This window comes from Thalassophryne amazonica, chromosome 4 (assembly GCF_902500255.1).
Source record: "Thalassophryne amazonica chromosome 4, fThaAma1.1, whole genome shotgun sequence".
Taxonomy (NCBI): domain Eukaryota; kingdom Metazoa; phylum Chordata; class Actinopteri; order Batrachoidiformes; family Batrachoididae; genus Thalassophryne; species Thalassophryne amazonica.
The window spans coordinates 51974696-52000710 of NC_047106.1; the positions used below are offsets into that span (position 1 = coordinate 51974696).

General features: G+C 41.0%; 1 protein-coding gene across 2 annotated transcripts; it reads left to right on the forward strand.

The window, feature by feature from the left end:
- Positions 1-25942, forward strand: tagln (transgelin). Of its 2 annotated transcripts, XM_034167895.1 has the most exons (6): positions 12-166; positions 13182-13224; positions 13988-14176; positions 14349-14520; positions 25295-25397; positions 25505-25942. In XM_034167895.1, the coding sequence occupies exons 2-6, from the start codon at positions 13213-13215 to the stop codon at positions 25641-25643; spliced, it is 615 nt and encodes a 204-aa protein (XP_034023786.1). In that variant the 5' UTR covers positions 12-166; positions 13182-13212; the 3' UTR covers positions 25644-25942. The 2 variants fall into 2 exon arrangements, with proteins under 2 accessions (XP_034023787.1, XP_034023786.1); XM_034167896.1 differs by lacking the exon at positions 13182-13224 and having other exon boundaries at positions 1-166.
- Positions 25943-26015: the final 73 nt, after the last annotated feature.

The following is a 26015-nucleotide window of genomic DNA, read 5'->3' on the forward strand; positions in this document are numbered from 1 at the left end:
CGCTCAGCAGAGCAGTGAAGTCATTTTCCTTCATCTCCTCCTTTTAAGCTGGCATTTTTGGGAGGGAGGGCCCTGTGAAGCATATACAAACTCTCTGTCAAGCATCCACACTCGTCCCACAAGCTGTACCACAGGCCAGCTGAGAAGCCTCCTTATCCTTCACACAGTGAGTATGATTTGATTTCATTCTGTCGACACTTGACTTTCCGTACCAGAATTTAGACCGTTATGAAATCAACAGGTTGGGTTAAAAGGCATTCTGCTTCTTTTTTTTTTAAACACACATCCAGGTCACCACAGCCTTCAACAGCCATTGGATTGGAATGTCTGAGGCCTTTAGCAGGCTGTAGCTTCTTCTTCAATATTATATTCACATATAAAAACTGCAACGCTTTATTTCATTTAGAAAAGGAAGAAAAGATCAAATGAGAGTTGCTTTTTCCCCCAAAAGACATTAAGATGTAAGAACACAAACAGCAGCCAATGATTATCACAAAATACAACAAAGTTGAAAAACATGAAAATATTAATTCAGTGTTGAATTTACTCAACTGAAGTGCGTATGTTCAATCAACTCAGGTTAATAAGTTTTCTCAAAGTGATATGATAAACTTGACCACCTTAAAAATTACAATTCTAATCAAGCAATTATCTCAAATTTTAATATACTTAAAATAATATGTTTGTTTAACAAAATAATAAACAGTGATGGTGGTGCAGATTGCTTTATATGAATACTCACACTTCTTATCAGGTACAGACACTGTGCAATTTGGAATTGTATATCTTGCAAAGTAGCTCAGTCTGTCCAAAAATCTAATGGTTGGTAAGTCAATCCCTGACAAGTCATGTGTCAAAGACAAGCTTAGAAACAACAAACAAAACCATCAAAACAGATTTATAATGACAAATGTATACTCTAAAAAAAAATGCTTCATGGAATTTGCTTGTAGTACTTAAGAATGTTTTCAGCATGGAAAAAATAAGGTTTTGCGTGTTCATATTTTAGTTGCTAACTTACAAGATGTTGGTTGAAAACTGTTTACAGCTTTAAAAAAAAGGTTGGACATAAGTTGACAATGGTTTAAAAAATAAACAGCTTGATGATAAAACTGGAATTGCAACATGCAGCCAATTTGGACTTAAATGAGATAAGTTGAGTCACGACCGAAAGAACTAGATCACGGATACAAGCGGCTGAAATGGGTTTCTTCAGGAGGGTGGCTGGTGTCTCCCATAAGGTGAGAAGCTCGATCATCCGTGAGGAGCTCGGAGTAGAGCTGCTGCTCCTTAAAGGAGCCAGCTGAGGTGGTTCAGGGATCTGGTAAGGTTGCCCCCTGGGCACCTCCCTAGGCAAGGTGTTCCAAGCACATCCAGCTGGGAGGAGACCCCGGGGAAGACCCAGGACTATGTGGAGAGATGAAATCTCCACCCTGGCCTGGGAACGTCTTGAGATCCCCAGTCAGAGGTGGTCAATGTGGCCCACCGCAACCCGATCCCAGATAAGTGGTGGAAGATGAGTGAGTGAGTGAGTGAGTGATGAAAATGTTTAAAAAGCTGAAAACCTTTACCAAATGAAGACAATTTATACGGGCATTTCTGAGTATAATGGAGGTAAAATAGTTGGAATACCTTAAATGAAACAATATGGCTACCTAACAACACCAAAATCTTTTAATTAAGTTGGTTGTGCTTAATTAACATTGTAGAGGACAAAACAAATCAACAAATCCAACTTTTTGCCAGGCTCAACACCAAAAGTGTTAAAATAACACTTCAATAATTCAAATGGACTCTGAAAACTTTTTTAACATGCCACATTTGTTGATCATTTTTATAGTCTATATATTGCTAATCATTTTTTTAAATAATTACAATGAACAATGCCTGAATAATTACATTTATACAATATCTATAGAGAGTTAAAGTAACTTTACGAGTTTACTCTAACACTCCAGTTTTTGTTTTTCATTGTTATACTCTACATATGTCTATAATCATTTTAATAATTCAAATTAACAAAGCCCAAACAATGCCGTTATTATATCTGCAGTGGTATAGTAACACTTTGAGGTAGTAACTCTGCTAAGTTTGATATTCCAGTTTTGGCTCTTTGGATTTCAGTGCTGACCATGACTGTGCTGTTTGATGGTCAGTGCCAATGTCCAGTATTGGACAAAATATACAGAAAATATAAATGACAAGCTGTTCAATATGAAATTAATAAATAAAAAAATAAGTGAAATGTAAGACCACATCATTTCATTGATTTGGTCTTCTGAAAGAAAACCTGGTTAGATTAAATCATATTCTTAGAGTTTTATCCAGTTAAGGCTTTGTTTACACACACAGACACACACACACACACACACATATACACTCAACAAAAATATAAACGCAACACTTTTGGTTTTGCTCCCATTTTGTATGAGATGAACTCAAAGATCTAAAACTTTTTCCACATACACAATATCACCATTTCCCTCAAATATTGTTCACAAACCAGTCTAAATCTGTGATAGTGAGCACTTCTCCTTTGCTGAGATAATCCATCCCACCTCACAGGTGTGCCATATCAAGATGCTGATTAGACACCATGATTAGTGCACAGGTGTGCCTTAGACTGTCCACAATAAAAGGCCACTCTGAAAGGTGCAGTTTTGTTTTATTGGGGGGGGGGGGGATACCAGTCAGTATCTGGTGTGACCACCATTTGCCTCATGCAGTGCAATATATCTCCTTGGCATAGAGTTGATCAGGTTGTCAATTGTGGCCTGTGGAATGTTGGTCCACTCCTCTTCAATGGCTGTGCGAAGTTGCTGGATATTGACAGGAACTGGTACACGCTGTCGTATACGCCGGTCCAGAGCATCCCAAACATGTTCATTGGGTGACATGTCCAGTGAGTATGCCGGCCATGCAAGAACTGGGACATTTTCAGCTTCCAAGAATTGTGTACAGATCCTTGCAACATGGGGCCGTGCATTATCCTGCTGCAACATGAGGTGATGTTCTTGGATGTATGGCACAACAATGGGCCTCAGGATCTCGTCACGGTATCTCTGTGCATTCAAAATGCCATCAATAAAATGCACCTGTGTTCTTCTGCCATAAGAGACGCCTGCCCATACCATAACCCCACCGCCACCATGGCCCACACGACCCACACACGCTGTCTGCCATCTGCCCTGAACAGTGTGAACCGGGATTCATCCGTGAAGAGAACACCTCTCCAACGTGCCAAACGCCAGCGAATGTGAGCATTTGCCCACTCAAGTCGGTTACGACGACGAACTGGATTCAGGTCGAGACCCCGATGAGGAGGACGAGCATGCAGATGAGCTTCCCTGAGACGGTTTCTGACAGTTTGTGCAGAAATTCTTTGGTTATGCAAACCGATTGTTTCAGCAGCTGTCCGAGTGGCTGGTCTCAGACGATCTTGGAGGTGAACATGCTGGATGTGGAGGTCCTGGGCTGGTGTGGTTACACGTGGTCTGCGGTTGTGAGGCTGGTTGGATGTACTGCCAAATTCTCTGAAACGCCTTTGGAGACGGCTTATGGAAGAGAAATGAACATTCAATACACGAGCAACAGCTCTGGTTGACATTCCTGCTGTCAGCATGCCAATTGCACGCTCCCTCAAATCTTGCGACATCTGTGGCATTGTGCTGTGTGATAAAACTGCACCTTTCAGAGTGGCCTTTTATTGTGGGCAGTCTAAGGCACACCTGTGCACTAATCATGGTGTCTAATCAGCATCTTGATATGGCGCACCTGTGAGGTGGGATGGATTATCTCAGCAAAGGAGAAGTGCTCACTATCACAGATTTAGACTGGTTTGTGAACAATATTTGAGGGAAATGGTGATATTGTGTATGTGGAAAAAGTTTTAGATCTTTGAGTTCATCTCATACAAAATGGGAGCAAAACCAAAAGTGTTGCGTTTATATTTTTGTTGAGTGTATATATATATATATATATATATATATATATATATATATATATATATATATATATATATATATATATATTATGGAGCTACATTTCCTCATGAGGACACAGATACAGAAAAATATCACCAGAGCAGCATTATTAATACACTAAATTAATAAAATGGATGACATGCATGTGTTGGCTTGAGGAGTGATGGCTTGCACAGTATATTTAAAAAAAAACAAACTTCTGTAATGGTCCTGTCTGTCTGTCTGTGGTGATATCTTCAAAATCACCTCTCCCAGCACAAGGCATGTCAAGGTCATAGGTCTCAGGTCACAGTCAAATCAGAGGTCATTGACTAAGATATATTAATGACCATATCTCAGGAACTACATCAGCTATTGAAATGTGGTTTTCTGTAGAGATGTCTTCTCTCTAAGGGCTGGCAGAGCTTTGGCATCAAGTGAAGTGAGACTCTGCAGTCATCTGGATGACATGTTCTCCTCCCAAGACATTCAAAGACGTTCAGTCCTAATCAGTTTGTGAACACAGACGTCGTGTGTCACATGTGAAAACCTTGTAACTGTCTGATGAAAATACAACATGTGGTATAAGAATAGCCAGGCCTGCAGTACCTGAATGCACATAGACATAGTCAGATCAGTGACCAAATATAAACAAAGATGTCATAATGGTGCAATCTAATAACGTAAGGCCAGGAAATAACCCCACCACAAAGGCACTGTTCTGGCAGTGGGAGGGATGGACTATTTGTCAACGTCAGAAGAAATACAACAGCTCAGACTCACAGAGGCAGTAAAGTTTGTCAGAATTATGTAAACCATGAAATGGTTTGGCAGCTGTGTCAGATAATGATTTCTGTGCTCCTAAAAGTCTGGCAAGTTAGAGGCAAGCAGCAAAGTCTGGCATGAGGCAGGGCGTCGAACAAAAGAGCTCAGAAAGGAGACGTGTGTCAAAACAAAGCCAAAAGCCGGTTCACGTCGACAGTCCTGGCAAAAAGTGTCTACGCCTGAACAAAAACACGTCTGCAGCACCAGAAGAAGCCTCTGGCAGCTTTTAACTAATCACTAAACTGTGATTAGCAGGCTAAATGTAACGGAGGCGAGGCTGCATGATGCCATGTTCCCTCTGGCTGCACAGCGGCAGCCCTCACACTGGCTTCCTGTTCAGCCATTAGGCACAGTTGCCACAGCAACAGAGAAACTTGCTGGCAGAAACACAACATATACAGTAGTGTTCAGAATAATAGTAGTGCTATGTGACTAAAAAGATTAATCCAGGTTTTGAGTATATTTCTTATTGTTACATGGGAAACAAGGTACCAGTAGATTCAGTAGATTCTCACAAATCCAACAAGACCAAGCATTCATGATATGCACACTCTTAAGGCTATGAAACTGGGCTATTAGTAAGAGAAAGTAGAAAAGGGGGTGTTCACAATAATAGTAGTATCTGCTGTTGACGCTACAAACTCAAAACTATTATGTTCAAACAGCTTTTTTTTTAGCAATCCTGTGAATCACTAAACTAGTATTTAGTTGTATAACCACAGTTTTTCATGATTTCTTCACATCTGCAAGGCATGGAGTCATCCAACTTGTGGCACCTTTCACCTGTTCTTTAACAACATTCCACAATTCATTCACATTTCTTGGTTTTGCTTCAGAAACAGCTTTTTTGATGTCACCCCCACAAGTTCTCAATTGGATTTAGGTCCGGGGATTGGGCAGGACACTACAAAACATTAATTTTGTTGGTTTGGAACCAGGATTTTGCGAGTTTACTAGTGTGCTTGGGGTCATTGTCTTGTTGAAACACCCATTTCAAGGGCATGTCCTCTTCAGCATAAGGCAACATGAACTCTTCAAGTATTTTGACATATCCAAACTGATCCATGATACCTGGTATGCGATATATAGGCCCAACACCATAGTAGGAGAAACATGCCCATATCATGTTACTTGCACCACCATGCTTCACTGTCTTCACTGTGAACTGTGGCTTGAATTCAGAGTTTGGGGGTCGTCTCACAAACTGTCTGCGGCCCTTCGGCCCAAAAAGAACAATTTTATTCTCATCAGTCCACAAAATATCCCTCCATTTCTCTTTAGGCCAGTTGATGTGTTCTTTGACAAATTGTAACCTCTTCTGCACATGTCTTTTATTTAACAGAGGGAGTTTGCGGGGGATTCTTGCAAATAAATTAGTTTCACACAGGCATCTTCTAACTGTCACAGCACTTACAGGTAACTCCAGACTGTGTTTGATCATCCTGGAGCTGATCAGTGGGTGAGCCTTTGCCATTCTGGTTATTCTTCTATCCATTTTGATGGTTGTTTTCCGTTTTCTTCCATGTCTCTGGTTTTTTTTTTTTTTGTCCATTTTAAAGCATTGGAGATCATTGTAGATGAACAGCCTATAATTTTTTGCACCTGCGTATAAGTTTTCCCCTCTCCAATCAACTTTTTAATCAAACTACGCTGTTCTTCTGAACAATGTCTTGAACATCCCATTTTCCTCAGGCTTTCAAAGAGAAAAGCATGTTCAACAGGTGCTGGCTTCATCCTTAAATAGGGGACACCTGATTCACACCTGTTTGTTCCACAAAATTGACAAACTCACTGACTGAATGCCACACTACTGTTATTGTAAACACCCCCTTTTCTATTTATTTTTACTCATAGCCCAATTTCATAGCCTTAAGAGTGTGCATATCATGAATGCTTGGTCTTGTTGGATTTGTGAGAATCTACTGGTACCTTGTTTCCCATGTAACAATAAGAAATATACTCAAAACCTGGATTAATCTTTTTAGTTACATAGCACTATTATTATTCTGAACACTACTGTAATTTGAATGTCCATTCGTGTGGCATTTGGGATCAAGTGTGATTGGGAGGTGCATGCAAGCACAGTTGAGAAATACTACTATTATTCTGAACACTACTGTATATATATATATATATATATATATATATATATATATATATATATATATATATATATATATATATATATTCTTTGTAGTTGAATTTTTCTCCGTTTACTGTTTATTTGTAATAAAAAATAGGACTAATTTTTATTGCAAATTAAAATAATGCAAAATAGATTTAACAATAAATATGAATAAATTAATGTACTGATAAATTGATTGCAAAGTAATTAATAAAGCAATAAATTGCAAGGCAATAAATTACTAATATCATTTTATTCACAATATAATTCTCAGATCCCACTCGTCGTAAACTCCCCATGACATTGGTAACATATAATGCTGCATCAGACATTTTTAGCTGTGATATTTATTTCCAGTCTATGCAAAATGATGCATCTACTCCCTGCCATGCATACAGTAAATACTATTCAGTGAATTACTATTATACGCTATTATATTTATTGTATGTATCAGTATTGTTATAATTATGCTTTTACTACAGTTGCTATTACTACTTAATAGTAATTATGTAGCAATGTGTATTTTTGATATTTTCATTAAGCTATGTTTTTGTGTGTGTAGCTAGCTAGCTAGATAGATAGAGTCATTTATTTATTATTTTTGGGGTGGTCTTTGTGGTTTTTTTTTTTAAATACTTATCTATTTTTTTGCTACTTGTCTAAGTCTTGTCTAATTAACAAGAGAACTGTAACAAGAGAATTTCCCCAGCTTGGGATATATCTTATCTTATACAAATACAAACAAATGTTAATACGTTTAGTACTTTTACAGGCAGCTGCAACGATGCCTTGGAAAATCATATGAATAAGGCTTGACAGACTGGGCAAGTTTTACGATCCATTTACTGAAAAGGCAAAGAGTATGTCATCATGTGTGCAGTGAACACAGGAGATGAAGCCAGACACCACAGACGTTTATTGAGCAGATAATTGTGAGTCATGGTTATGGGCTCTGTCCCAAACATAACTCCAGATCCCTGTATACGCATTAATCAGAAACGGAGTCCAGGGTCCTTTAAGGACCCATCCAAAGATATTATGTGATCTTCAGACATTTGCAACTCTCATACATGCACACACGCACCCACACACTTCAATTTCTATTCACCAAATGCCCAAATACTTTATATGAAATGCAAGAGTTATCCAGGAACTCCTTTAAGATGAGTCTCATGGAAAAAAGACTTTAATACCACAGCAGACATTACATTACTCCAATAATGATCAACTAATAATGCATGCCAGCAATAATAACACATTATATATGTGTGTGTGTGTGTGTGTGTGTGTGTATGCACATAAAAGAGCAAAAAAAAAAAAAAAAAAAACTGTGGTAATTCGTTGCATGTGACCCTGTGGTGGTATGAAAGTGACCGTGTTGCTCAGTGCGAGTGTACCACGAGGAAAGAAGGCAGAGTCTGTGGCAACACACTGTGGCCACTTTGGCCCGCGGTCCATTAATGCCACAGGCATGCACACATAACTCATCAAATCCCACTCAAACCAGTGACATCATGCATTTGAATTTTACATGTATTTTAAGGAAAAACAAAGAAATAGCAGATATGTGCTGTATCTAATCATCTTATTATCACAACAGAGTAAAGTATTTGCTGTTGGTGATGAGTTTGCAGGATTTTCACACCATCATTACTGAATAAGAACGATCAGAAAGATGGAATTAAAGGGGTCATATTATAGCAAATATGAGCAAGAAAATATTATTAAACAAGCATCTTATAAATAACTGTTTAACTTCTTAGCCAAAAAATTCTGCAGACACTAAGGTAAGTAAGTCCCTTCAGCTTCTCTCTTGTTTTCATTCGTCGTCCCTACAGCAAATCAGAGGTGGAGCTGCATGTTGATTTGATGTTTTCATACCGGATGCCCGTCCTGATGCAACTCCACATTACATGGAGAATATGCTGGGGTGGCCTTGAACTGGGAACCTTACACACTGGAAACAAGCGCACATAACTGTGGTCATTGGACGAGAGGTGGGGTATACCCTGGACAGGCCACCAATCTATCGCTGGGTGATTTCTGCGACATATAGTAGAGAAGCTTGAATCTTCAACTGGACTGGGTTGCTTGACGCGAGGACTTTTGCTTCAAATCGCAGAAGCTTCCTCGGCTAAAATTCTTGCTCTGGTAGTCTGACGTCTGTCTTGACTCTTGTAGAGAAGAATAAACAGAAGCCAACAAAAGCTGGAGTTTTTTAAACCTAACCAGACCCCTCCTACCGAGAGGCCGACTACTATAGGCTAGTGACTAAACAATAGCTCTAATTAGCACCTACTGTGCTCTAGTTAGCACCCTCCTAATGACAGGGCAGCTGTCCCTCCTAATGACGGGACGGAAGCCTCTCCTGATGGCTCCCTTGACGACTCTCCTGATGACGTGAATGACTCATTACCATGAACAAAAGACTGAAACTGCTTTGATCTGAGTACCTCATTGTAAACAGGGGACAAAGCGTGTCTCAGACCTCCTCCCCGGTTAAGGCTGGGTTTCAACTGTTTCACATGGAATGTTTCCTTGACACCTCTCTCAAACCATTTCTTCTCTCTGGCTAAGATTTTAACTTCCTTGTCCTCAAACGTGTGGTTAGTGTCTTTCAGGTGGAGATGAACTGCAGACTGAGGTCCATTTGCGCCCTCTCTGCGGTGCTGGTATAGCCTTTTGTGTAAAGGTTGCTTAGTCTCACCTATGTAGTGTTCATTCAGTTTTCCTGACATCTGACAGAATACACTACATTGTTCTGTTTGTAACTAGGGATCCTGTCCTTAGGGTGAACTAATTTCTGTCTCAAGGTGTTAACCGGTTTAAAGTAAACTGGGATTTTGTGCTGTCTGAAGATCCTCTGTAGTTTTTCCCCTACTCCTGCTAAATAAGGGAGAGACACTCCTCTTCTTCTTGTCTCCGTCTCCTGTCTATCTGGTCTCTTTGTTTTCTGGGACTTCTGCACTTTGTCCAGGGACCATCGTGGGTACCCACATACTTTGAGGGCTTTCCGTACAAGTTGTTGTTCTTTAGCCCTTCCCTCTGCAGTTGTGGGCACCTGTAGGGCTCTGTGTTGAAGAGTCCTGATCACCCCGAGCTTGTTTTCAAGGGGGTGGTTTGAGCCAAAGAGCAGATATTGGTCAGTGTGAGTGGGTTTTCTGTAAACCCCTGTCTGGAGCTCCCTGTTCTCTCCAATCGTAACATCACAGTCCAAGAAGGCTAAATGGTTGTTTCTGGCATCCTCACGTGTGAACTTGATATTGGAATCCACCGAGTTGATGTGTTCTGTAAAGCCCTCAACCTCCTGTTGCTTGATTTTAACCCATGTGTCATCGACATATCTGAACCAGTAACTGGGAGAGATGCCCGTGAAAGATGTCAAGGCTGTCTTCTCCACTCGCTCCATGTACAGACTGACCACAATGGGGGATACCGGAGACCACATCGCACAACCTCGCGTCAAGCAACCCAGTCCAGTCGAAGATTCAAGCTTCTCTACTATGGAAACCACCTGGACAACTGAGAGCCTACACAGAAACTTCTGCGACATATGTTGCAAAACTCTTAAAGCATCTGTTTCAGACCTAAATTTTCTTGGTAATTGGAATGTTTGTCCATGCACACACACAGAATGATCAGAGTTTTAGGATGTTTAACACCAAACATAACCTTAACTAAAAGGTAAAACCAGCTAAAAATGGAGCTTGCACAATATAACTCCTTTAGGAACGATAATGAAGACAAGAGAAGACATAGAACATTAGTGCAAAGACAGAAAAGAAAGAACTGCAGCAGAAACAAAACATAAAAGGAAGGGATATGATAGGAAAGAGCAGAAAGAAGAAGGAATAGGAAGAACAAAACCTAAACCAGCTGATCTATTTAAAAGATATGTTTACTTATGTACAACCTGACTCTTGTTATCAATCAGCCCTCTGAGTGTTGTACTCACCTTTGACAATTAAAAACAAAACAAAACAAAAAAACATTTAGGACTGAATTAATGAGCGTGAGATCCTTGACCGTCCAGGGAGTTGCATAAATCCATTGAACCCTCAAAATAGCAGCTAAATAATGTTAGTAACCTAGTTAGTAATTGTTTTCACATCATTAACACAATGTTGTGTCAAGAAATATGACCCACAGTGGGTTTTATTTATAATGTGGTAGTTTGGATCAATCCTGCATTAGTCTCAGTAGTTATTACTGCCGTTGCGCATGGATCTGGAGTTGCACACTTTTTTTTTTTGTTGTTTTGCTTTATAAACAACATATTAAACAAAAAAAGTACAGCAAACTACAATATAAAACCAAAATCAAGCAAAAGAAATAACAGAAACAACAGAAAAATACATTACCAACCTCTTTGGTCAACTTACCAGAGAGGTAAACTTCAGTTTATGGTGCTTGTTTGCTATTCACTGAATCAACTAACATACAGCCTTTTTTGTTAAGCTTTGTTGAACAATGGACAACAAAGTTGGATGATGAATCTTCAGCGAACATTTACAATTTTCAATATCTTCCCTGCAATTAGCAAGGCAAGAGTCAGTCAGTAGGGCAGCAAAATTTGAATAAATCTCTATAAAACCAACTGCATATTCAGCTCTGAAATATTGGATTCTGATAGATACCTATTATTTTGAGCCATGTTGGCATATTTTAACATTCAAATTAGCTATAACATAAAATAAAGACAAGATAGACCTATCTAGTTGCTGAAATTTGTTAGTAATCACAGGGTCGAAATCAGGCAGAATCAGGCCGAATGCGGAAAAAAAAGCCAAACTTTGAGGCATAGTTGGGAGGGTCAGATATTTGGACAGCTATGTACGAATGCCATTTGACTATTTAGAATGTAGGCAGGTCCCGCCTCGACTGGTTCATGCACATTGCATGTGTATGCTTACGAATGCAGTTCAAATGTAGTTGGAACACAGTACAGATGACCAGAATGTAGTACAAATATCAAGAATGCACTCCAGTGCCATGTGGGTGCAGTCTGATTGCCACCCGAAGTCTGGGTGGAAGGCAAGCAAGTGGGAGGGCGTGCCAGAGCCAGCGCTGTGGTCTGCTGTCTTTTGAAGAACTGTCGTGTCTTTCTGCTGGATGTTGAATGATATCCAACCTATGAAGTATGAACACGTAAACCAGGATCCTATGATGATCGCATAAGTGTTCTGCATGTAACCGCGTGTGCTCGTAGTATTACACCATCAGAACACCGGCGTGCAAACCCACAACCATTGTTATCAGTGCAGCCTTCGGTAATAGCCACCAGCCCACTGTGTATCACAGTAAATCCATAATCAGGGGACCCTGGACTACATATATCAGTCCAAATATTGGATAACATGCACCCACCACACACGTGTGCATGTGTGGTGGGTGTGTGTATAAACTCTGTCCCAAACTGAACCAGCAGTAAAGATCTAAAGAGTTGCATCCAAAATCGTCGATTCATCAGGGATCTTCCACACAGAATCGTCTGCCCTCATCGCTGCGTGCAGCAGCCGGACAGCAGGACACCTTTCTGTACACTAGGGAGCTGATTTCCTGGAGAGAGTAAGAGAGAGAGAGCAAGAGAGAAGGAGAGAAAGAGAAAAATAGAGAGAGTGGATGAGCACTGTCTTTTGTCCAAGCAGACAACAGGGTGACTGTTGCCCGACTATTTCAAGTGTACTCAGAACGCTGTTGGAGGTTTTCCATCACGCCTCAACTTGGTCCAAATGGAGGTTGAATTGACATTCAGATGGCATTCAGGCATATTCGGCCTCTAGTGTGACAGGGGTATAAATGTTAATAACTACACTATGTGGTATTAAGATCCATTAAACTGCAGTTTCGTTCATTTAGAACTATTTTTCAGGTCTTATACAGAGAAAATAGGTCACTGACGAAGGAGCTGGGCTGCGATGGACTGGCATCCCATCTAGGCGGAATTGTAGCTACTTTCATCAGCTGTATGCTATAAATCTGGAGATAAGCACCAGCACCAACAGACCTTAGAACCAATATATGACTTGTTCTTCATCTTCTACAGCTGTCCTCCTGATAGTCATGCATTTTCTTTTCAATACTTTGTGTAAAAAGTGAAGTATCTCATATGACACAGTTCTCAAAGGTGAGCCGAGCACTCAGAGGCTTGATAGCTAACAACATTTTTGCATGACTATAGCTGTATTAAAATGAAATTAATGTTTTAGTCAGGAAAGGAACCACTCAGAAGAAACTCTGCATTAACTTTGAACTTTGAACCCCACTAGGAACAGGACATTGAAGTAACCTGACATCAAGATGGCAGCAAAGGTGGTATGGCACAGCTAGCGCTTTGATATTTGTTTTGCACTTGGCTGTTGGCCCAAAGGCAACACAGAAGCATACATAAAATAAATGAGCTGTTGAAAAAAAATGTGTATGTGTGTGTGCGTGTGCCATAAGAAGAAAATGTGTGGAAAACAAAGCTGGCTGCTGTAGAGCTCCCACTGTACACCACTTGACCGAGGACATAGTCGCCGTAGGGCTAAATGGTGTGCTGCAGGAGACAATGCAATATGCTCCAGGTTTGGGGAACATAAAGTGAATGCTGATTGCATCTACGCTTACATACACGCTTTTGAAATGCATGTTTTCAGTGTTTGTATTGCTAGTCATCAGGTCACCAGCCGAGCTCCTGGAGATCACCTGCCCTGCTTGCATTCCATCCACGTGAGTCTGCTGACGGTACAGCTGATAAGCCAAGGCTGGGCTTTCCTAACATTTGATTGGTTGAGCACATCTGACTTAATTAGCAGTGGGTGGAGCAGGGTGGGTTGGAAGACAAGCAGGACAGGTGGTCTCATGAAGTGTTGGAGACCCCTGATATATATTGATGCAGGTACGATGGTGTTATTATCAATCCATAGTCAATGTGCATTTTCAGGTCCTTACAAAATAAAAAGTTCCATCCTTTTGCCTGATGAAGATATTCCAGCATTCTTTTCTTTAACTCTCTTCTCCATCCTCCCAATCCATCTGCTTCTCTTTCGTTTTATCTCTCTTGATCTTTGACCACCTCAAACGCACCTCTCAGGGAGTCGGCATGGCTAACAAAGGTCCAGCCTACGGTATGAGCCGGCAGGTTCAGGAAAAGATTGACAGCAAGTATGACCCTGAGCTGGAGATGATCTTGGTGGAGTGGATTAACCGCCAGTGTGGATCTGGTGTGGGCAGGCCGGAAGCAGGCAAACTGGGCTTCCAGGCATGGCTGAAAGATGGATGTGTGAGTGCACACAGTGTTCAGTTAATCTGTTTTTTTTTTTATATCATATGCTTCTGTCACCTACACCTGACTGAATCCATAAAGGCTGCAGCAGGATCTTTTTTGTGCCACTTTTCTGAATTTTTGTTTGTCCCCTGTCACCTCTCCGTTCTCTGTCACTCTATGTCATCAGATTCTAAGTGAGCTGATCAACAGTCTGTGCAGTGGAGAGAAGCCTGTGAAGAAAATCCAGAGCTCATCCATGGCTTTCAAACAGATGGAGCAGATTTCCCAGTTCCTTAACGCTGCTGAGAAATACGGAGTCACCAAAACGGACATGTTCCAGACTGTGGACCTCTGGGAAGGTTTGAGCAGGCATATTTTAATTTCACACGTCTTTGAATGACACGAAAATAAATAATTTGAAGATTTTCATAAAACAAGGCACAGACTGTGTAGTAGACACCAGTGTGCTTGGACAGAGAACTTATTGGAGATTGGGGATGTTTCTCATACTTAAGTTTTATTTAAAATTTTCAACAATAGATTCAACACTTTTATTGTCATATATTCAAAAAATTCTTATTAAGCTTAGTTTGATCACAACATGACATCTGTCAATCATTGCTATTCACTACATACTAGATATAAAATACGAGGTCTGTTAGAAAACCATCTGATCTTTTTATTTTTTGCAAAAACTATATGGATTTGAATCATGTGCGCTTGCATCAGCCAAGCTTGAACCTTCGTGCGCATGCGTGAGTTTTTTCACGCCTGTTGGTTGCGTCATTCGGCTGTGGGCAGGCTTTGAGTGAGCACTGGTCCACCCCTCTCGTCGGATTTTCATTGTCAGGAAAATGTCTGAATGGCTGGAGCAGCGCTGCATCAAATTTTTCAAGAAACTGTGTGAGACAGCCAGGTGGAAACCATTTGAAAAATTCAGATGGCTTTCGGTGAAAATCCTATGGGCATCACACAGATTAAGAAGCATTACAACCGGATTAAAGAAGGCCCACAGCGGCTGAGGGCACGCCACGTTTCGAGCGGCCATTGACAGGCTGAAATGACCAGATCATTTCCAAAGTGAAGGCTGTGTTGATCCGGGACGTCGTGTGACTACCAGAGAAATGGCACAAAAGGTGGACATCAGCCATTTTTTGTCAGATTCCACTGTTACAGGAGATTTTGTAATGAAAGACGTGCGGAGGTATTCGCGCGTTGGGACGACGCCGCAATGGCGGAGAACAAAAGCAAGTCTGTGTTGGAAGTCTCACAGGACATGTTGTGACATGCCCAGCTCTCCACAATTTCTCGGATACTCACTTGACTAAAAAGCCACCGAAAGCCGTCTGAATCTTGTGAATGGTGGAAGACCTAATGCCATTGCGACTTCGTCCCGATGCGTCTTTCATTACAAAATCTCCTGTAACAGTGGAATCTGACGAAAAATGGCTGATGTTCACCTTTTCTGCCATTTCTCTGGTAGTCACATGACGTCCCGGATCAACAGAGCCTTCACTTTGGAAATGATCTGGTCGTTTCAGCCTGTTGATGGCCGCTGTGGGCCGTCTTTAATCCAGTTGTAATGCTCCTTAATCTGTGTGATGCCCATAGGATTTTCACCGAAAGCCATCTGAATTTTCCGAATGGTTTCCACCTGGCTGTCTCACACAGTTTCTTGAAAAATTTGATGCAGCGTTGCTCCAGCCGTTCAGACATTTTCCTGACAATGAAAATCCGACGAGAGGGGTGGACCAGTGCTCACTCAAAGCCTGCCCACAGGCGAATGACGCAACCGACAGGCGTGAAAAAAACTCACGCATGCGCACGAAGGTTCAAGCTTGGCTGATGCAAGCGCACATGATTCAAATCCATATAGTTTTTGCAAAAAATAAAAAGGTCCGATACTTTTCTAACAGACCTCATCTACCTTATTTACCTGTAGCTGTCGCAAACCATGATGAACTACAAGTGGTCATGATAACCATGTTGTTATTCAATTAATTGTAGTTAATTAATTGAAGTTAACCATGATTATTAACTTAGTCACAGTGACTAACTACAATATTTGTTTGCAAGTAGAAATTTAAGTTTAGTAGTTATAATAGTTTTGGCTTTATTAGCAATTTATCAACTCATGAAAATGGTTGCTATGTTTTACATTTGTATCATTTTATAATGTCAGACTTTCTCTTTCTGTATGTGTGTGTGTATATATATATATATATATATATATATATATACACTCAACAAAAATATAAACGCAACACTTTTGGTTTTGTTCCCATTTTGTATGAGATGAACTCAAAGATCTAAAACTTTTTCCACATACACAATATCACCATTTCCCTCAACTATTGTTCACAAACCAGTCTAAATCTGTGATAGTGAGCACTTCTCCTTTGCTGAGATAATCCATCCCACCTCACAGGTGTGCCATATCAAGATGCTGATTAGACACCATGATTAGTGCACAGGTGTGCCTTAGACTGTCCACAATAAAAGGCCACTCTGAAAGGTGCAGTTTTGTTTTATTGGGGGGGGGGGGGGGGGGGGATACCAGCCAGTATCTGGTGTGACCACCATTTGCCTCATGCAGTGCAACACATCTCCTTTGCATAGAGTTGATCAGGTTGTCAATTGTGGCCTGTGGAATGTTGGTCCACTCCTCTTCAATGGCTGTGCGAAGTTGCTGGATATTGGCAGGAACTGGTACACGCTGTCGTATACGCCGGTCCAGAGCATCCCAAACATGCTTAATGGGTGACATGTCAGGTGAGTACGCCGACCATGCAAGAACTGGGACATTTTCAGCTTCCAAGAATTGTTTACAGATCCTTGCAACATGGGGCCGTGCATTATCCTGCTGTAACATGAGGTGATGTTCTTGGATGTATGGCACAACAATGGGCCTCAGGATCTCGTCACGGTATCTCTGTGCATTCAAAATGCCATCAATAAAATGCACCCGTGTTCTTCGTCCATAACAGACGCCTGCCCATACCATAACCCCACCGCCACCATGGGCCACTCGATCCACAACACTGACATCAGAAAACCGCTCACCCACACGACACCACACACGCTGTCTGCCATCTGCCCTGGACAGTGTGAACCGGGATTCATCCGTGAAGAGAATACCTCTCCAACGTGCCAAACACCAGCAAATGTGAGCATTTGCCCACTCAAGTTGGTTACGACGACGAACTGGAGTCAGGTCGAGACCCCGATGAGGACGACGAGCATGCAGATGAGCTTCCCTGAGACGGTTTCTGACAGCTTGTGCAGAAATTCTTTGGTTATGCAAACCGATTGTTTCAGCAGCTGTCCGAGTGGCTGGTCTCAGACGATCTTGGAGGTGAACATGCTGGATGTGGAGGTCCTGGGCTGGTGTGGTTACACGTGGTCTGCGGTTGTGAGGCTGGTTGGATGTACTGCCAAATTCTCTGAAACGCCTTTGGAGACGCCTTATGGTAGAGAAATGAACATTCAATACACGAGCAACAGCTCTGGTTGACATTCCTGCTGTCAGCATGCCAATTGCACGCTCCCTCAAATCTTGCGACATCTGTGGCATTGTGCTGTGTGATAAAACTGCATCTTTCAGAGTGGCCTTTTATTGTGGGCAGTCTAAGGCACACCTGTGCACTAATCATGGTGTCTAATCAGCATCTTGATATGGCACACCTGTGAGGTGGGATGGATTATCTCAGCAAAGGAGAAGTGCTCACTATCACAGATTTAGACTGGTTTGTGAACAATATTTGAGCGAAATGGTGATATTGTGTATGTGGAAAAGGTTTTAGATCTTTGAGTTCATCTCATACAAAATGGGAGCAAAACCAAAAGTGTTGCGTTTATATTTTTGTTGAGTGTATATACACACACACAATTCATTGTTCTCTTTTATTAGGATTTGCATATGGATTGCGCACAAAATTGGCCAATATTCGCCAAACATCCGCAATATCCGTGTAACATGCCTGTATGTATGAGTCGGCCGTCATCCGAACACGCCCGTGATCATCCGCAGAGGCACGCATGTCCTCAGCCAGGATTTTTGAGCTGTTCAAAAATCTGAATGCGGATGACATCCGCCTTACATACTCCATATATACTCAATTCATACACAATACATACTCACTCTATGCGCTGTATATCTACCATTACCGGCTGATATCCGCAACTGACGGGGATTTGCGGCTTGGCAGCGGACCGGGACAATGTGTAAAACAGATATATATCGTGCCCATCATGTTCACATCACAAACTAAAATATGTTGTAGCGAATGCATGCAAATTGGCCACAAATAAAGCGTTTTTATTACATCTGCTTTGCAGCTGATTTGTGGACAATCTCTGAATGCATAACAAACACATCATGTAAACCCAAAGTACCAAAGTGTAGCAGAAAGCGACATACCTGCCAGTCAGTGCCGGTCCGGCTGTGTAGATCCACAAAGACATAGCTGCTACAATCGAGGACTTTTATTTAACACCAACAAAAGGAAGAGTTGCTGTTTAGCACTTGACACTCTCAAAAAAAAAAAAACCATCTCACACCCCCCTCCCGCTGCCCAAACTCATGAACAGTTAACCCTCGCATGACAACACTCTGTGATCAACTTGTCCACGTTCAGCAAATGCTCCAGAGGCTGTATTGTTGGTGTGAATAGTGATGCCGACGGCCCGAGTGTGTTTCTTTTATGACCGCAATGCAGATGCCATGCACGCGCAACATGTGCGCGATGCATTCATAATACACCCGTCATACTGCCATGATAATCTCAATGTGTGGGATCAGTTTCCTCACTACATGCGTTATATAGCCGTGATCGTTCACCATATATTCGCTATATATTATTAATATATCTGTAATTCATACTGGGACATTTGTCATTTTTGGCGCGGACGACAATGAACGCCCATAATTTGTATACTCAATTCATGCGCAATTAATCCTCTCCCCAGTGGGACAGGGCCCTAAGATTGTGTGTATATGTATATATATATATATATACATATACATGCATACAATTCATTGTACTTTTATTAAGATTGTACATATACTTTGTACATGTAGTGTTTTTTCTCCAACCCATGTCATACCCCTGTCACACCAGAACACAAATTTCGTACGAATGAGGATTCGAGCCACATTCGGGCAAATTCAAGCTGCATTCAAACTCCTCATACAGCATCCTTACAGCAATCAGCACATTCGTGCGGCCGAAGCACATGCATTCTACACTCGTATTGCGTTTGTGTTGGAAAACAATCGAATGGCGGTTGAGGTGCAGCCGGCCTGCAATCTGACTGTAGTCGTAATATTTGTACGCCAATTTGAAGCATTTGGAGAGTGTCGGAAGGACTGTTTGATTTGTTCAAGCATGTCTAATCCTGGCCGTATGTCTCAACCGTGCTTGCATGCACCTCCCAATCACACTAGATCACAAATGATCCCAAATGCCATTAGAATGGACATTCAAACTACAGTAGTGTTCAGAATAATAGTAGTGCTATGTGACTAAAAAGATTAATCCAGGTTTTGAGTATATTTCTTATTGTTACATGGGAAACAAGGTACCAGTAGATTCAGTAGATTCTCACAAATCCAACAAGACCAAGCATTCATGATATGCACACTCTTAAGGCTATGAAATTGGGCTATTAGTAAAAAAAAGTAGAAAAGGGGGTGTTCACAATAATAGTAGCATCTGCTGTTGACGCTACAAACTCAAAACTATTATGTTCAAACTGCTTTTTTTAGCAATACTGTGAATCACTAAATGAGTATTTATTTGTATAAGCACAGTTTTTCATGATTTCTTCACATCTGCAAGGCATTAATGTTTCTGGTTTGGAACCAAGATTTTGCTTATTACTAGTGTGCTTGGGGTCATTGTCTTGTTGAAACACCCATTTCAAGGGCATGACCTATTCAAGTATTTTGACATATCCAAACTGATCCATGATACCTGGTATGCGATATATAGGCCCAACACCATAGTAGGAGAAACATGCCCATATCATGATGCTTGCACCACCATGCTTCACTGTCTTCACTGTGAACTGTGGCTTGGATTCAGAGTTTGGGGGTCGTCTCACAAGCTGTCTGCGGCCCTTGGACCCAAAAAGAACAATTTTACTCTCATCAGTCCACAAAATATTCCTCCATTTCTCTTTAGGCCAGTTGATGTGTTCTTTGACAAATTGTAACCTCTTCTGCACGTCTTTTATTTAACAGAGGGACTTTGCGGGGGATTCTTGCAAATAAATTAGCTTCACACAGGCATCTTCTAACTGTCACAGCACTTACAGGTAACTCCAGACTGTCTTTGATCATCCTGGAGCTGATCAATGGGTGAGCCTTTACCATTCTGGTTATTCTTCTATCCATTTTGATGGTTGTTTTCTGTTTTCTTCCACACATCTCTGGTTTTTTGTCCATTTTAAAGCATTGGAGATCATTGTAGATGAACAGCCTATAATTTTTTGCACCTGCTTATAAGTTTTCCCCTCTCCAATCAACTTTTTAATCAAACTACGCTGTTCTTCTGAACAATGTCTTGAATGTCCCATTTTCCTCAGGCTTTCAAAGAGAAAAGCATGTTCAACAGGTGCTGGCTTCATCCTTAAATAGGGGACACCTGATTCACACCTGTTTGTTCCACAAAATTGACGAACTCACTGACTGAATGCCACACTACTATTATTGTGAACACCCCCTTTTCTACTTTTTTTTACTAATAGCCCAATTTCATAGCCTTAAGAGTGTGCATATCATGAATGCTTGGTCTTGTTGGATTTGTGAGAATCTACTGAATCTACTGGTACCTTGTTTCCCATGTAACAATAAGAAATATACTCAAAACCTGGATTCATCTTTTTAGTCACATAGCACTACTATTATTCTGAACACTACTGTACATTCAGGCAAATTTGAGCTGCATTTGAAATTCTCATACAGCATTCTTGAGTGCATTCCAGACAGTCAGGCACATTCGCACGGTCAGGTTGAATGTAGAGCACATGCACACCACTGTGCGGTTGAGGCTGGATCATCCACACACCCTGCTGTGCATGTGTGTGCTCAGAACAGCTCATAGCACCACTGAGCATGCATGCACTCACAACAGCTGATCGAACCACTGAGTGTGCATGAGGCTGGATCTTCTGATCACTTGCCCTACGTCTGTGTGCGCACGTATCGTCTGATCGCTTTACCGCTCATGGGTGAACCCGTCTGGTCAGCAGGGCGTCTTTGTATTCTTGATGGAATCTGACATATTTTTAGGTAGTTCCAAAAGTGATCCCAGTCAGTGTCTTCATCCTCTGTATTAGCTTTCTGTTTGTAGAGCATGGATTCAGAGGAGGCCGCGTCTGCCATCGCGCTGATCCAATCTTTCAGCTCGGGGTGTACTGTGGTTTACCAATGTGTCAGGATTATCCTGGATGCTTGTGTTATCAATTTATATTTTTAAATGCCATAAGTCTTTTTTAGAAGGCAAATCTTTACATAAATTTAAAATTATGCTGTTTAATTTGCTGTGAGCTATGGGACTTTTGCCTACAATAGCTAACATTTGTCTTTGATTTCACTTGGCATTTAAAGTGCTATTGTTTATTTTAGTAGCTAGACATTCATCTCTGTTAGCTCATACCGTTGGGGTTAACCAGTTTCATCAGAAGCTTGGCATTTTTACTTTGCCCATTAACGTACCTATTGATTCGCTTACACCCCTATTCCACAGGGCACTGTTCTATTACAATCCCCCAAGAAGCAGGAAAAGTGCAAAAACGGGATGATACGGCTTATTCCGGGATGCTAGACAAACAAATACCAAGTTATACTCACTAGGGCTACCCTGTTTAAAGATGTTTGAAGCTGTTAAGACTATGTTTCATTTCTTAGTGTACAAACACCTGGAGGTGACCCCTTAATAATAATAAGTAAGGAATAAGTTTCATTACACTAGAAGTCTTTCAGAAAGCGCTGTAACTAGGTTTAAGGATATGATTCCTTCTTTATGTTCTCTATTGTCATATACCAACACAGAGCAGAGTAGCTACCTAAACTCTGTAAGAGAGTTAGAGTATCTCGTCAATAGTTTTACATCCTCATTGAAGACAACTTTGGATGCTGTAGCTCCTCTGAAAAAGAGAGCTTTAAATCAGAAGTGTCTGACTCCGTGGTATAACTCACAAACTTGTAGCTTAAAGCAGATAACCCGTAAGTTGGAGAGGAAATGGCGTCTCACTAATTTCGAAGATCTTCACTTAGCCTGGAAAAAGAGTTTGTTGCTCTATAAAAAAGCCCTCCGTAAAGCTAGGACATCTTTCTACTCATCACTAATTGAAGAAAATAAGAACAACCTCAGGTTTCTTTTCAGCACTGTAGCCAGGCTGACAAAGAGTCAGAGCTCTATTGAGATGAGTATTCCATTAACTTTAACTAGTAATGACTTCATGACTTTCTTTGCTAACAAAATTTTGACTATTAGAGAAAAAATTACTCATAACCATCCCAAAGATGTATCGTTATCTTTGGCTGCTTTCAGTGATGCCGGTATTTGGTTAGACTCTTTCTCTCCGATTGTTCTGTCTGAGTTATTTTCATTAGTTACTTCATCCAAACCATCAACATGTTTATTAGACCCCATTCCTGCCAGGCTGCTTAAGGAAGTCCTACCATTATTTAATGCTTCAATCTTAAATATGATCAACTTATCTTTGTTAGTTGGCTATGTACCACAGGCTTTTAAGGTGGCAGTAATTAAACCATTACTTAAAAAGCCATCACTTGACCCAGCTATTTTAGCTAATTATAGGCCAATCTCCAACCTTCCTTTTCTCTCAAAGATTCTTGAGAGGGTAGTTGTAAAACAGCTAACTGATCACCTGCAGAGGAATGGTCTATTTGAAGAGGTTCAGTCAGGTTTTAGAATTCATCATAGTACAGAAACAGCATTAGTGAAGGTTACAAATGATCTTCTTATGGCTTCGGACAGTGGACTTATCTCTGTGCTTGTTCTGTTGGACCTCAGTGCTGCTTTTGATACTGTTGACCATAACATTTTATTACAGAGATTAGAGCATGTCATAGGTATTAAAGGCACTGCGCTGCGGTGGTTTGAATCATATTTGTCTAATAGATTACAGTTTGTTCATGTAAATGGGGAATCTTCTTCACAGACTAAAGTTAATTATGGAGTTCCACAAGGTTCTGTGCTAGGACCAATTTTATTCACTTTATACATGCTTCCCTTAGGCAGTATTATTAGACGGTATTGCTTAAATTTTCATTGTTACGCAGATGATACCCAGCTTTATCTATCCATGAAGCCAGAGGACACACACCAATTAGCTAAACTGCAGGATTGTCTTACAGACATAAAGACATGGATGACCTCTAATTTCCTGCTTTTAAACTCAGATAAAACTGAAGTTATTGTACTTGGCCCCACAAATCTTAGAAGCATGGTGTCTAACCAGATCTTTACTCTGGATGGCATTTCCCTGACCTCTAGTAATACTGTGAGAAATCTTGGAGTCATTTTTGATCAGGATATGTCATTCAAAGCGCATATTAAACAAATATGTAGGACTGCCTTTTTGCATTTACGCAATATCTCTAAAATCAGAAAGGTCTTGTCTCAGAGTGATGCTGAAAAACTAATTCATGCATTTATTTCCTCTAGGCTGGACTATTGTAATTCTTTATTATCAGGTTGTCCTAAAAGTTCCCTAAAAAGCCTTCAGTTAATTCAAAATGCTGCAGCTAGAGTACTGACGGGGACTAGCAGGAGAGAGCATATCTCACCCGTGTTGGCCTCTCTTCATTGGCTTCCTGTTAATTCTAGAATAGAATTTAAAATTCTTCTTCTTACTTATAAGGTTTTGAATAATCAGGTCCCATCTTATCTTAGGGACCTCGTAGTACCATATCACCCTAATAGAGCGCTTCGCTCTCAGACTGCAGGCTTACTTGTAGTTCCTAGGGTTTGTAAGAGTAGAATGGGAGGCAGAGCCTTCAGCTTTCAGGCTCCTCTCCTGTGGAACCAGCTCCCAATTCAGATCAGGGAGACAGATACCCTCTCTACTTTTAAGATTAGGCTTAAAACTTTCCTTTTCGCTAAGGCTTATAGTTAGGGCTGGATCGGGTGACCCTGGACTATCCCTTGGTTATGCTGCTTTAGACGTAGACTGTGGGGGGGTTCCCATGATGCACTGTTTCTTTCTCTTTTTGCTCTGTATGCATCACTCCGCATTTAATCATTAGTGATCGATCTCTGCCCCCCTCCACAGCATGTCTTTTTCCTGGTTCTTTCCCTCAGCCCCAACCAGTCTCAGCAGAAGACTGCCCCTCCCTGAGCCTGGTTCTGCTGGAGGTTTCTTCCTGTTAAGAAGGAGTTTTTCCTTCCCACTGTTGCCAAGTGCTTGCTCACAGGGGGTCGTTTTGACCGTTGGGGTTTTTCATAATTATTGTATGGCCTTGCCTTACAATATAAAGCGCCTTGGGGCAACTGTTTGTTGTGATTTGGCGCTATATAAAAAAAAAGTTGAGTTGAGTTGAGTTGAGTTAATCACGCTGATTTGGTGAATCGGGATAAATTTCACCCAAATTTCAAAACTGTAGCCAATGATGGCCGTAACAACCGCATAACCCAAGTTTGTTCAAGATTGTCAAAACATGGATCAAGGAGTTACTGTGATGCTTGAAAATGTGCCTCAATTTGCTATTCAGGATGAAACGGGAAGGAACGGCACTTTGTGGAATAAGGGTGTAAGTTTAGCAACTCAACAGCTGCACCCTTAGTTTTAGCAAGCTAACTTTTTACGTATGAGGGTCAAACAGCCTTAGCGTGGCTATAACAATCGTCTCCAATGGCAGTTTTTTTTTTTTTTTTACTACTATAGATAAGCTCTTGCATCACGTAGTGAACGAAGTATTAGCTTTGACTTCCTGCCTTTGTTTGCAACGGTAGAACATACTACATAGCTAAATTATCATGTATGAGAGATGGTTGTGTTTGGCATCATCTCCCCCAAAACATATTTTTGATGTCGCTGTTAATGGTACACGATGGAAAAATGCAGATTCACAGTGTGACTGCTCTGGTATGTGTGGAACAGCTAAGGACATGGCAGCAGTGCAGAGGACCCTGTCAGCTCTGGGCAGCTTGGCCATCACCAAGAATGAAGGCACATACAATGGAGATCCTAACTGGTTCTTCAAGTGAGTTTTGGGAATGAAGCCAACTCGAAGAAGAATTAGTATCTTACAAAATCAAGGATTTATTTTTATTTCAATGGTTTTGTGACATTTCCAATTATATGTTGCAGGAAAGCCCAGGAGAATAAGCGAGACTTCAGCGACGAGCAGATGAAGGCAGGGAAAAATGTCATTGGCCTACAGATGGGGTCCAATAAGGGTGCCAGCCAGGAAGGCATGAGCTACGGAAGACCACGACAGATCCTCTAAAACCATTGAGCCTCCGAAGACCAAAATATCTTCAGCCCGTCAACCACAGACCACAGTTGAGAGAGATATTTCCATCTTTGCCTGTAAACTATCTAATTGGTCCTGTAATTAATAATAGCTTTTCAACTTCAGAATTTGTTAAGACTCTAATATTCCAGCCCCTCTGGTCTTACCACTTGCTGTGAACGGGTGAATATGCCCACTGGTGACCATGACACCTTTCACCTTGCTTTGTCTTTCCCACTTAAGTCCAGAAAAAAAACTGTACTCTTAAGAAAATCTGAACTCTGTAAAATAGTATATATATATATATATATATATATATATATATATATATATATATATATATATAAATCATATCACAATTTAACT

Excerpts from the sequence above, each read along its gene's own strand:
- tagln (XM_034167895.1), top strand. Across the intron at positions 14,177-14,348 it reads CATGGCTGAAAGATGGATGT|ATTCTAAGTGAGCTGATCAA; the intron begins GTGAGTGCACAC and ends CTATGTCATCAG. Across the intron at positions 25,398-25,504 it reads GATCCTAACTGGTTCTTCAA|GAAAGCCCAGGAGAATAAGC; the intron begins GTGAGTTTTGGG and ends TATATGTTGCAG.